The 14,215-nt window shown below is 42.1% G+C and overlaps 1 protein-coding gene across 4 annotated transcripts in view; it reads right to left on the bottom strand.

Annotated features, from left to right (window-relative positions):
- Positions 1 to 1,163: 1,163 nt before the first annotated feature.
- syt1a (synaptotagmin Ia) overlaps positions 1,164 to 14,215 on the bottom strand; it is a 128,235-nt gene continuing 115,183 nt past the window's right edge. For all 4 annotated transcript variants that reach the window (XM_031582325.2, XM_031582324.2, XM_031582328.2 and 1 more), the window contains 2 exons: positions 6,291 to 6,424; positions 1,164 to 3,579 (listed from right to left, as the gene is read on the bottom strand). In XM_031582325.2, the coding sequence (XP_031438185.1) occupies positions 3,373 to 3,579; positions 6,291 to 6,424 (341 nt within the window). In that variant the 3' untranslated portion in view covers positions 1,164 to 3,372. The remainder of the gene's footprint in view (positions 3,580 to 6,290; positions 6,425 to 14,215) is intronic.

Genomic DNA, 14,215 nt, shown 5'->3' with positions numbered 1-14,215 from the left:
ACATCTTAAATTCAGGTTCTGATCTTTATCAACCAAAAAATAATTTAGAGAAGATTTGCCATAATATGAGAGGCATTTAAACTTAGGAATGCCAGTGAAAGTGAAATTCAGTGTTTCTACATGCCTGGAATGTCTATGGGGTCAGCTATTACCAATGGTAAACAGCAGGATTGTAAATATAAACAAAAAACATGAATCAATATTTATTGCAACAATAAATAAAATCTTCAATTCAACTTGGTCCCACAACAAAAGTAAAATCTAAACACAGTTCAAAGTGTACATTCTGAGTTTAAGAAATTAACTATAAATTAAATAGAAAATATTCTCAATGGGGCACCAAAATAACAATAACCAGACAGTACCAATATGAACCATAACAATACCAACAATAATTAAATAGTATACTCAGACATATCGATACTAAATAAGATGGGATTCATAATAACGAGGTTAATACATTTTTTAATGAATAACTTATATTTGGAGAAATATAAAAAAATATATGTACACATGAATGTTTAATCGGATTTGGATGGATGAGGGGGGGGGGGGGGGTTGTCTTTTGTAAATTTTTTTCTGATTTTGGCATGTTTCATTATCTTTCCAAGTCATCCACCTTTGGATCTATATGCACGAAAAAAGAAAAAAAAATCAACCAGGAGTTAGGGAGGGAACCCAAACAGAAGATCCAACCTACACAGAATCTACATGTGCTGTCCTAACCAATTCACTGGTAAGGAATACCTCAATACAACAAGCTTTTTTTTGTTGCTTTTTTTGCCTTTATTTTTTATTTATTTACCTCAGGCAACACCACCCATGTTAACACTATGGGATGAACAAACAAGTATTGCACAGTGCTCAACAAAATGCTATGTGAGTCTACCTTCTCACGAAAGAAAACGCTCCTATTTTCCCTCTGCACGCACAGCTCCGTCAAATTACCCGATTGGTCCACAGTTAGAAGAAACTGACGATGCTGCTCTGCATACTCTCTCTTGGCATGTAGAAGGGCGCGAATGGCAGTTACATCACTACAGAACGAACTGTGCTACCTACTGATTAAGTCTACATTTCTACGCACACACGGCAGTCACAGTGATACACCAAGCAGTCCTCGGAGAACATTATGGAATGACAAATAGCTTTTTTCTCTTTTAGTAATAGTGCTATCAACTACACAATAACATTGAAAACATTTAGAAACTCCTCCTGAAGCTATCATCTAGTATATGCAAGAGGTTCCTCCAAGATAAGAGACATGGTTTTGATGGATTAACTTCTTATGTTTTTTGCCCCCTTCATGTCCTCCTCCTGTTAGACCGGTTGTGAGGGACATATGGACTAACGTTATCTATACAGACCATTAACTTTTACGGTTACTGAGTCAAATTCTCATATGTTGTTATGTATTCAGCCAACACTATGAAACTGTCCAGCAAGCAGCAGGGAGGCCGCTGCTGCCCGGTTCCTCTGTGCATCAGTGATAAAATAAGAGAGTGCAAGTGGAGTCCTAGGCTGCGAAAGCTCCAGCTCCTTTGCGATCCCGTGTCCCGAAAGAAAACAAAGAAACAACATTGTCACAATCTGAATGGTGTTCGGTAACAGGCAAATGCCGTTTGAAAGACATACAGTGCAAAAACAGTAGCCACAAGAGAAAGAAGATTGGCAGTAAATCATGGCTAGCTCTATTGTCACTGTGAGAAGGCAACAGAAAGCAAAGACTGCTATTTAGGGCACGGTTTGCGGCCAAAAGACATTGTTCCCAATGAACCAAAGCTACGACCACTATTGAAGTGGAGTGTGCATGAAGAGAGGGTTCATGTACATTTTGTTTCCTCCCTGAAAAAAATGGCAGTGTTGAGAAACTTGCTTTCCTTTCCGTCAGCGCAAGTGTGCAAACTGACCCCACCAATTCCGACCGTTGTTAAAATTCAATTTTAACGATGTTTAAACATGCATTACTGTTTAAACACTCGCTCTCTACCCTTGATTTTCTTTTAATTTGAAGGCAAGGGGGTCTTCCATCAAGACACCCCCTGTTGTTAATAGTCCTCCCCCCATCCCAGCTATTAGCAAAGATTGTAAAAAAAATCATGCAGTTACCAAAAATATTCCGACGTTGACTAAAAAATATCTGTTTTAAAGCTAGAGTCAAAATCCCTTGCTCTGTTACAGGAGACTAAACTCCATAATCCTGAACTTAATGTTTCTAACGACTAGGCTTGTAAAACTAAGCAGTTAACAAAAAACACCATTAATCAAGCTTGAAGGACACAATGGCTACAGCTTGTGACTACTAAGATGCGATCGGTCTCCAGAGGGTTGTCTGTGGGATAGACATTTGGGTTTGAAACAGACCAGTCTGAATTCAGGGGATATTCGAAGGAAAACATGGTCTTTAAACGAGGACCTATTTGACTTAAATGTCATAACTGTCTGCATCACTGCCTGAAGCCCTGACCAAATGAGAAACCGAGGTAAAACAAAGGCTAGTCGGTTCGAATCTACTTAGAAATTCAGCAAAACGCATAGGTCCTCATGTGGACAAACAAGTACAAAAAGTTATAAGAAATCATGTGCTTGTATAATTTCCAGCAGCATTTACGTTTGTATCCCCCCACTGAACCATATTAGTTAATGGCCTACTTTTAATGATTTCTTATATTGTATAGGTTTATTCGTTTCATTTTTTTGTGTTAGTTCATCAAATGAACCCAACGTCTGACACCATCCTTTACATTGCGAGTATACCGTACTTCCACTAGCATCTTGCAGGTTGGAATTTTATACATCTTATTTTTCTGGAATGCAATAAGGTAGAATTTTTAAATCCTGTAATATATATCGTCTCTCCTATATCTGCATTTACATAATTTAAAATAGAACATCTTATTAAAAACATCAAGATATACACAGATTAGGAAACAGGTAACAACATACAAACACATAAACTAAAAATCATTTTTGTCTGCATACTGATATATACAACTGTGGTACAATAAATTCTTTCAATCATGCGCTATCTATACAGATCATATTGCTTAAAAGAAGGGGGCATTTGGTTGGAGGGGGGGGGGTAAGATTATGGCAACTGACCAACAGAGGTGCCAGTGGAGGGTGTGGAATTAATTTCGGGGGGAACCTGACAGAGAAACACAGACCCCAGAGGGGATTATGGGAGGTGGGGTGGTGGAACGAACTATCAACAATTATAAAAGAAGGTGATATTTTTTTGTTAACTTTCCGTAAGACATTAATGAACGAAGGATGACAGAGAATGGACCCTTATATCACTGAGGTATTTACACACACTGACTATTGAGCACTACTCATGGCCGTGCCCCCCCTTACACACACCACTGGATTCTATTTCTTGGTGGACAGCTGAGCATCCACTTCCTCCTCTGGCTTCAACACGTGCCATTGGGCGATGGGTCTTCGTGGATTGGCCAGCATATCCGACCAATGGCGAAGCTCCGTGCCCGAGCTGTTAAGGCCCACAAAGACCTTGCCGATGGCGTCGTTCTTACCGATCTTGTCATAGTCCAGAACGGTTATCACGACTTGAACTTTCTGTTCGGAGGGAGGCACAGAGGATTAGGAGAAGTGCATTACCGTAAGTGTCTATTCTAAATTTACTGTGAAGTATTAATCAATGTTCCGTCGTCACAATCGGATTTGAACCATTCTAACAGTTCTGTTATTTCTCATAACAGCACTATTCCAAGTCCAAACCCATTTCATTCTGCAGACTTAACAAACTCACCACTAACAGTATTTGTCGCTTTCTCACTTGTGAGAGCTGTTTTTGCTGGAAAATATATATATATATATATATATATATATATATTAAACTAGTTTGGGCTTTCTTAAATAACTTAAAGTACCTATGAAGGGGATTTAAAAGTATGAAGAGCACATTTAATAAGAACTTTATTTAAAATCTATGGGCTGGCATTCTCCTCAGCCAAATGACTTACTTCAAGTGCTACATTCAACAATAATCTGCTCCTTTGAGCTAAACCACATGACACCCAAAGCCTTTCTAAATCACTTTTCTCTTGGATTCACAAACTATTGGTGAAATGAAACAGTGGATCGCTGTGTTGTATATTCACAGTCTTAGAGACTAAGCGCACTAGAAGCAGCAAGGCTGCATGCCCCTCACGGAACACAGTCTTTTAGCAGGTCAGTGCTCTTCTAGGCAGTTGTTACCTTGCTGTGAAAGTCCATTAGTTTTATTTTCTTTTGTCCGGTATATGCCACGGAACACAAAAAAAAACACAATCTCTCAAATGTCACTTTCTTAAGTGCTTTCATCTTTAAAGAAGTATGGGGACTTTGAGGGGAGTAGCATGCTTTCTTCACACTCGTGACCCCCCCCCCCCCCCCTCACGTATGGGAGGACAGTCGGAGAGACCCGCAGCAGTACATCACCGTGACAACGCCTTGCCCCAGCCATGCCACTGCAAATGCCACTGCAATTATTGTCCTAATAACAGAAATATGACTACCAAATTCTTCTCGCAAACAACTAAAGCGGTGGTCTAATAGTAAGTAATGAGTGCGAGTAGACACTGCTGTTTACCTGGGGTGAATGTCACCAAAATGGGTAGGCAACAGATGGATTTCTCCGAGGTCATTTTCTCCACAACCTCTTCACAACGTGCAGCTGAGGAATATCAATTAGCCGTCCAAGAACTCTCATTACATTTAAATAAAGTGCCAGCATGGACCTATAGTCCTTTTCGCACGCACCTAATCTAGCATGACGTGAAATATAGGGTTGCCAGATTGGACTGATGGTGGGGGCTAATGAGGGTGAATTGGGCTGCTGGTGGGAGATGTTTGAGTATAGTGGGATGGGGGTTGCCATGCAGTGGTGAAAACCTATGATGTTCAATTTGAAGAGATAGTGGGGTCAAGGATGTACTATTGAAGTATGAGTCTAGTACGTCACAAGCTTTGGTGAATTGAGAGCTGAGTGTGACCAGGTCTGAACAGAGGCAAATATGAATGAATAGTAAGGGCTAGTTAATGTTTCTGAGAGAGGGAGGTTGTGTTGTGTTGTGTAGTGTTGTATTGTGTTAGGTTGTTTGAACTGTGTGTGTGTGTGTGTGTGAGGGGGGGGGGGGGGGTCTTGACGTGCTCATCTGAGCATGATGGCAAGCATGGGGCGTTGTAGAAGTAGTAGAAGTACATGAAAATGCATGTGGGTCAGTGTTGGTGATTCCAAGTCATCTCTGTGTGGCTATTTCTGTGTATATGTCTTGTGTGTGTGTGTGTGTGTGTGTGTGTGTGTGTGTGTGTGTGTGTGTGTGTGTGTGTGTGTGTGTGATAGAGAGAGAGAGCACAGGTGTGCCCAGGTGGAGCCAGGTGAGGGCGAAAGCTTCCGCTGTGGAGAGGTGAGGTGAGCTGAGGTGTGCGCAGGTACGGTCTGATTAGCCGAGACAAAGTCAGGTTTTTTGGAGGTGCACCAAAGCTGTAAAGTGCTAAATCGATGCGAGGCAATTACGTCTATGCGCAGTGGATCGACTCCTTTCATAACGGTCCTCTCTCAGGATTTTAGCATCCATTTTATCACTCCCCGAACGTCGAGGTTCCGCCGCAACTTCTGAAAGGGACGCCATCTCATTCCTATTGTTAATCCGTGTCAGAGCTGAGTTGAATAGGTGCCCTTTATAGGTCGTGTCAATACGGAAAAGAATGTGCGGAGCAATCCATAAAGGAAAGATCTGTTATCTCACAAATTCATAAAAATAAGGAACATTGTAGCTGATCGGTGCAAATTAAAAGAGGGTTGCTCCATTTTCCCTTATGAAACATTTGTTTCCTTTTGTAACGAGATACAAAGACTTGTAAAAAAAGACACACTTTGTAATAGCATTCATACGCTACGTGACACACTTTTTGTCCATGTTGTCTTGCAAACCAAGGCATCCCAGCACACCCACCATTTCAGTCCTCGATCCACATGTTTATTAAAAGATTTGACTGTGAATATACCTCTGTGCTAGGACAAGAAACACATAGAGCTTGAGGGGGGAATGACCACAGAGGTCCTACAGTGAAATTAGCTGTATGAATAACATAGTTTAGGAAGTCTAATCACTTCATTTAAATCACTTTATCCCTATGAAACCAATGGGAGTTGTTATGACACTTTGCTACTTCTGTTTGTCAGTTTTTATATTCCCGGACACTGCTACATGTAAATCAATGAATAACTATCAAGAGGACTTATCAAGGGCTCATTGATTTCGGTTTAAGATGGACACACATACCTGGATTTGTTCAAATGGCACTTCGAAGCTGAAGGACTCGTTGTAGTAAGGGTTGAGGGTGTTCTTCTTGATTGTCGTCTTCTTCTTCTTCAGCCTCTTTCCATTCTGCATCAGGTGGATCTTCACATAAGGATCTACAGAGAGAGCAAAAACAGGATTACAAGGAGGAACTTTCTGGTGCTGTGCAAAGCTATTCTCTTGCAAAACATATTGGTTCCCATCGATGAACCTGGAACATTATGTGCACTTGGTGCAGTCTCTCTCAGATTTTAACCCCATACACTTTCTGTCAAATTCAGCTAATTGCTCCTTGCGGTCCTCTAACTGTCCATTCTGTGTTTGCGCTCAGAAAAACCTCAGATGTTCCTAAACAGTCCTGGCTCGGTACATGGGAAACAAACATAGTGGCTCGGACAGAGACAATAAACATAAACATAAACAATAAATAACATGCCATAAACAATCAACAAACAATCAACAGGGTACTTCAGGAGCACGGAATAGGGGGGTGTGATTGGCTGTTGAGCTCAAACATCAACCTTTCGCAACACCGAAACCAAATCGCGGACTGTACCTTTAAGTTTGGTTATTTACTCCCAAAGCAGTCTTTGTCATTACATTAGATACATTTCCTGGTTTCCCTCACTTTCTCTTTTGCTAGTATTTCACATATTCATGTGCAGGGTTTAGCAACTACATCAAATTAGCTGCACCTGAAGAATAATTATAGTGTATCATTATTTTAATCCCTTTACAAAGGCTTACATACAGTACATACATGGCATAATTTCACTGGACTAAATATTAACTTAAAATGTCAGTTGTTGGCATGTTGGTATTTCCAACCGTCAAAAAGCACAGTAATTTGTGTATGATTAATTATTTACTCATTATCACAATCATTAGGTGAATCATACAATTTTTGATTACTTCTACTCTCTTGGTTTCCTCTATCTCCAATAGATCCTACTCAGCAAGCAGCAGGCCTTACTAACCGCCAGACTGTCAGGTTGCATTTAGCATATCACAGACACAGGCTTCTCAATCACTGGGGAAAATGTAATCTGTGGGGTAGCTTTTTGCTGAAAAAACATTCTACATTCTACCTTTGTTGTTCGTTCTGCTCTCTTGCACGAAAGGTCATTCTGTTTTGTGTGAGCCGCAAATGGGAAAATTATCTATATCCCTTATTGTTGAAAATGATCCCACTCTGTTATATGTCTTTAGAGTATTCTTCACAAGTGATCTGTACATATCTCCAAATGCCACATGGTCTGGTTCTTTATGATGACTCTGCAAATCCGATGGGTAATCCAGCAATAATGTTTCTGGCCAGAAACATCTGTAGGATGTACAGCAGTAGCAAATATTGGTCAAGCTTAATTCCCCTAATATTTTATCCGATTTAGTGGGATGTCAGTCACACTGTCAACAGACTGGTGAATTTATCCCTGCTGTCTATTTCTGTGTGTTTGTTTGTGTGTGTGTGTGTGTGCGTGTGTTTGTGTGTGTGTGTGTGTGTGTGTGAGTGAGTGTGTGATTGTGTGAGAGTGTGTGAGTGTTTTTGAGGGAGTGACAGAGCAGAAATGGGCAGTCAGCAAGCCACCGTCTATTGTTACTGTTATTACAGTCCCACAGAGGTGTGTATGTGAGAGTGTGTGTGTGAGTGTGAGTGTGTATGTGAGAGTGTGAATAGGGCCCAGTGGTATCTAAATGAGAATCTCTTCCATTGTCGGCTAGCCGCCATCAAACAGCCACATTAACACTCTGTATCAGGCTCCACCATCGCTCCCCTCCATTCAGAGTTTATCCTCTGTGAGAGGGCATCCACGGCCCGATGTCCTCGGCCTCCTCGCAAAACAAAATAAAGGAAATGTCACTGAGAGCAATAACAGGGCTGATGGAATGACTCCTCATATTGTTCGGATCAGATGCGCGTGTTGCTGGAGAAGGTTCTGCACCGTAGTCACCTGGGACATGAGCGCATTTTTGAGTTGCATTATGCATGAGCGGGGCTTGCTTTATTGGCCCCGCCGTTTACAGACTTGACTGCATTTCAAAAAACACGACGGTGGAATGTCAATGGTGTGTTTTTCATTAACTTCCAGATCATGTTTTCTGTCTCTGATGTGGTGTTGGTTTCGTTATTTGGGGTTTGGGTATATTTAGGAAGCTCTCGTGCTTCTTATTTGAACATATTTGCTGTAGGTAGTCTTGAGTTGTTTCCTTAGTTTAGGGAAATTAGAGAAAGTTTAGAGATGCTAGTGTGGTATGTGAGGACATGGACATTTGTTGTACCTTTCAGCTGGAACATACCCCTGGACATATTCAATCTGTTAATATTATTTATGGTTTGGTGTGGGGTTAAGTCCATGTCTAGCATTAACTCTAACTGAGTCTAAACTCAAATTATTAATTTAAATGTTCTTTTACAATTGTTCAGAGCTCCTCAGCGCACTGAGTTTGAATTTATTTTGTAAGGTCATTGGGAAGGATAACACTAACTTTGACATGATAAGAATTATGCTGCTGGAAGAGTCTTTAGTCGGGGCTCACAGAGGGGTTAGCTTGACTTTGGTAGCATTTACAGAGCTAATGGCCTGAATGGGAGAATGTGCTTCCAACAGATGGCCTGAGTACTAACTGTGGTGAATCCACACCTTCCCTTCCGCTCGTCAGTTAGAAAGATATAAACACAGATGAAGTCTACAGAGACTGAAGTGTAAAGGAAAAAGATAAAAAAGCGCTTTTGCAGCCCCTCCGCATATTTCAGCTGACCCGAATTCTTGCAGTCTTGCAGACAGGAAAAGCCTGAGTAGCACATTCTAGAGAGAGAGAGAGAGAGAGAGAGAGAGAGAGAGAGAGAGAGAGAGAGAGAGAGAGAGAGAGAGAGAGAGAGAGAGAGAGAGAGAGAGAGAGAGAGAGAGAGAGAGAGAGAGAGAGAGAGAGAGAGAGAGAGCAGTTGGCTCGCCATCTTCTGCCATATTAGGAAGTCTGTCTGCCTCTTATCTCGAGCGTAATGCAACTCCACTCTTAACCCCATGTTCCAAATAGACACACATAGAACAATTAGAGTAAATGCACTCTCATGAAGTGAATATTCGCAGATTGTAGCATCTAGTTTTGACAGCCAGAGAAAATAGATTGCATTAAGCTGTCAGGCAACTTGGATTCTAGTAATCACACAAACATTGACAATGGACACCAAGATGGACAAAGGACAAGATGAGGGAAGGAAGATGAAAACATGACTAACAGTCCAGTTGTGCAGTCACTCTTGTGTCAGTTTAATAACAGTTTGCCACCAACAACTACGGACCACCCACTGGCATTTTCAACCAAATTATCAGAGCTCTCACTCTTTTTCAGAATCTTTTGACTTCCCTGGTGAGAGTATCTGACAGAATCACAGCATCACAGCTCCACCTGCTGCATACAGTCTACACGGGCAAAGAGCAACCACAGTTTGCCGTTTCACTAGATTATTTCGAGGTGTTTTGTCAGTCGTAATCTACTTCCATATATGTCAAGTGGCAAAGCGGAGGCTCTCCATGTGGCAGCTGCTCATTGTGAGTGCTACATTCAATACAAAACAGATGAGATGACAAGTTGCCTAGCAACTAAGAAATGAGAGCTACGGACTGATAAAGTGCACCACGGCACAACTGTTTGGAGCATTATCTAATTGTATATTTATCTACCGCCATGTCATTTGGCTTGTCTGATACTCCGAGTTCAGTGGCATTTTTCAGAGTTTACAGCTGCATCAAGGCACTTGAGATCAGTTAGAAGTCCAATATGTAACGTACTAAAGCCTTTGGTGTGGTGATTTTTACCCGTAATAAAAAAATGCCACTGACATAATTCTCTGCTTCATTGCTCCCTTATAACAGTAACCTTATGAGCACACTGTATACCCACTAAACTGTTCTACAACCAATACTTTGAATGCGGTATATTATTATTTACTTAATTTTTGTTCATTATTGATTATGTGCCATTACTTCTTATGCATGTGTCATTACCGGATATACTTAGGCTTATTATTGGGTGTAGGGTTTGGGTGAGGACCATGTAATAATTACTTAAAAATGAAATGTAAATAATAGTTTTACTGACTTAAATAGGCTGTGACACTTGAGATGTGACCAAATTGTTCTAAAGGCTCATTTAGAGAACACAAAACACAGAACCTGTGAGAGTTCTTGCCTCACCACTAAATGGTTCAATCAGCAGCACCCTGGTTTCCTGTGTAAAACCAAAGCCTCCAATGATCAGCACAGTGTGAAAAATATTAATGAACTTGCAATATCTCGAAAGATAAATTTGCACAGCGAAGAATGGCTGATAAAGCTCCTACTGAGCGCTGATGAACATGCTAATGAATCAAATTACCCGAACGCAACTCAGTGGAAAGGCACTTTGTCTCTCTTCAAAGTGCAGATAAGTCCAGAATGCAGAGAACAAAAAGCAAAAAAAAGAGTCAAAAAGCGAAAAAGTGAGTCCACACTAGGAGGAACTAGCAGTTCTCCACGACACATTATAGAAGTCAATTAAACAGAGGAAGACGGGGTTCCATGTTCCTGAAAGAAAGTGGGCGTTCGATGCGAAACAGTGACCTGCGACGAGAGACATTGACCGCGTATGAAAGAACAGAAGGGGGGTTCTTGATCTGGATTCCTCCCAGGGTGAAATATGTGTATCGGTCCGGCAAGAGCCAATGCTGCCCACCTTACCCTGCCAGCGCCTGCTTTTGTTTGGTGTCATTTCATGCCCTGCCCCTGTCGCTGACAATTGCACACGGCAGTGTTAATCGGTGGCCATTGCTAGCTCTTGCTGGCACACTGCTGGGTGATTGATAGGTATTGTTGTATTTTTGACACCTCCCCGTAGTAGGTTACACTGTACAAGTCCCACACTCTAATTGGCTTCTGGTTGAAAGTCCTTCTCTGGTTGAATGGGCTATCTTTTCTTCAGCCTAAATGGTACCACATTTTAAAACTAGGGCTATTGAAATGTAAAACTCTTCAGTAGCATTTAAATGTGATCTAAAAATTAAATAATGTAACATTAGTGTATTTATTATGTACCCTCTCTGTGAGCTTATTAATCATCAGGTCATTGTATTACATTAACACTATTATATCCAATAAGACATGCTTACAAGACATGCTTACAAGCTGACATAACATCAAAGAATCTGAGAGCTATCATGATAATCATGATAATGGTAACATGATCCTTTCCTATCAGTGGAAACTTATGATAGTGTATGGTATCTCCAGTAATATGTTAGTGACATGGTTGAGTCACGACTTCTAACGGAGGGTTCAAGTTAAGTGTTACTAAAGGCTTCCCATTTTTACCAGGGCTCAGCGAACGCACACACACACGCGCCCGTGTGCGCACGCACGCACGCACGCACACACACACGCACACACACTCTCACACACACTCACACACACACTTGGCTGGTAACCTATGAGTATTACAATGCTTACACCATCTGTACCTACAGAGGCAGAGGTACTCATATCTCTCAACCACAAACTCAGGACATGGCCCTGATTACAGTTTATCAAAGGTCAGCTGTGACACGGGTCAAAGGCCATCTGCCCTGTGTCAAACTTTATGAGCGCCTGGATCTTCTACAGCTCTCTGAGCGGCCAGTCTAACACACTTCAGGGGTAAATAGGAAACTGACAACTAACTTTTTTTTCTTTTCTCAGATGTGCGGGTCTTAATAAGGCTGGATCATCTAGTTGACACATCGCTTCTGAGAGGCTTGGTTTTTCTAGCGCTCCCTGGTGGCTCGTTGAGTATATTACTCAAATTAGTCTTCTGATGATCTATTTAAATAGTTATACTATCTCCTATAAGAATACACCCTGAGATATCGATACTGTCGAAAATGATGCCAGTTGCCATCACTCTGGTTGCAAAATAGTGGCTTAATATAATCCACACCGCTGATCATCACTGAAACAGCTGAGAATTAGTGGAAATGTTGGAAGCAATTGTGTCCGGAGAAATGTTTTATGAATAATAGTTCAGTGACACAAAAGCAAAGGCATTCCTTCCTACCAGCCATGTGCATGTGCTCTTGACATTAAGACCAGAGAGGCATTTCTCAGACTTACTTACTAATTACATAGCTTTTAATGGAAATAGCCATCTCTTGTGTGCCAATGACTAATTAGTCTCGATAAACAGGACCTTCGACAGAGAAAAGGACAAATTACAGGCCATCAATTACATGTTCACCCCTTCCCACCCCCACCAACCCCCCCACCCCTCTCTATTCAAATTCCAGCTGAGTCACGTCGGCCATTGTGGTTAATTATTGGCATTATACATGCAGCCTATTATGCCTCTCATAAGATGGCAATACAAGAGAGGACACAGAAGAGGGATCCTCTCAGGCGAAAATACTCTTTCAAGCCTCGCACCAAACTTTTCTCTGAGAGCAGCCGTCAGTGCGTTGGAGTGACAGTGCAGATGTGTGGTGCGATCTCTGAGGCACGTGTTCAGCCATGGGAGTCTGCAGATGTGTGGTGCGATCTCTGAGGCACGTGTTCAGCCATGGGAGTCTTGCTGAACGTCAGTGCCATGTGTTTGGTGCCGTGGAAGAGGAGAACAGGCTCACTGTGTGCTCAAAAAGCAACTCAAAAACTCAACGCGGATCTGTTCTCTAAGCAAAAACAAAGCTGCAAAGAGACATGTGTTGCTATGTGTTACCATCATTTTTAAGGGGGATGTTGATAACTAATGTTGGGTAGCTAAATGTTAATGGTATGTGGAAATACACACTATAAACATCAGCATTTTTAATGTTCATATTTAACTTGGTTCTCATCAGAGAGAGAAAAACAGTCCTTTACATTCCAGTGCACGGGGGGGCATTTCTACATACAACTGACAGAGTGAGATGAGAGGTAAGTTCATCTCCAAACTCATTAATGCAAATAGCATTAATCAGCCTCTAACCACATTTTCTGAAACGGCACCAGGACAAATCATCTGATGGAGAATTGTACCTTAACTGTCATGGCCCACACTTTGAGAACATGTAGTCAATCAATGGCTAATAATGAAATGTTTATCCTTAAGGAGTGACACTTCTGCCTTCTCCCTGGAGAAAAAAACATGGAGGGGAAACTAGACTCATGGCTGACTAACGGTTAAGTGGTTGATTCAGAGCCCAAGATGCCACAGGAGTCAAACCCTAACCACAGCACTCACCTGTCCCTGCCACTGTACTGTACAGAACAATTAAGTTCCATGCTTCCATTAAGTTCCAGTCAAGCTTAATGCCAGTCGCACACATCTCTTAATGCGTTCTTTGTAACCCACGGCGCTTGACCAGGGGTAAGTAAATGAGCTGGACCGAGTGCCCAGGGTGGGGGCAAATGGAGGCTAGCTTAAGGGCAGGAGTGGGCGGAAAGCGGGCGGGCAGGCAGGCTCTCTCTGCACACAGCTCCGAATGGGCTTACATGCTAATGGCTCTCGCTCGCCAGGCTGACAGATGAGGAAAAGCTTGCGCCACTTACTGCACGGCAGGTGGTCCCGGCTACGAGGGGCCTGCCCACTGCCCTGACAGACTCGGGGAGACACATGCAGAGCAGGTGTGGGGAAATCACAGCCACAGGGGGGTGATTGTAGTGAAGAGTGGCGGGTGGTGGTGGTGGGGGAGTACAAGAAGCGGAGGACAAGAGAGATGGATCATAATGGAATGTGTGTGTGTGTGTGTGTGGGGGGGGGGGGGGTATAGAGAGAGAGAGACAGGTTGAATATGACAGACTGAGAGTCCTCAGGGAGAGAAAGTGTGGGCAATATACTCTCCGTGAGGATGAAGATTGCAGGAGAGAAAGATCTAAAAGAACGCAAGCAATCTACTGTCAAATGAGACGAGGAGAGGAGAGGAG

Source organism: Clupea harengus, chromosome 16 (genome assembly GCF_900700415.2).
Source record: "Clupea harengus chromosome 16, Ch_v2.0.2, whole genome shotgun sequence".
NCBI classification, from domain to species: domain Eukaryota; kingdom Metazoa; phylum Chordata; class Actinopteri; order Clupeiformes; family Clupeidae; genus Clupea; species Clupea harengus.
This window is presented reverse-complemented; position numbering and strand designations above follow the sequence as displayed.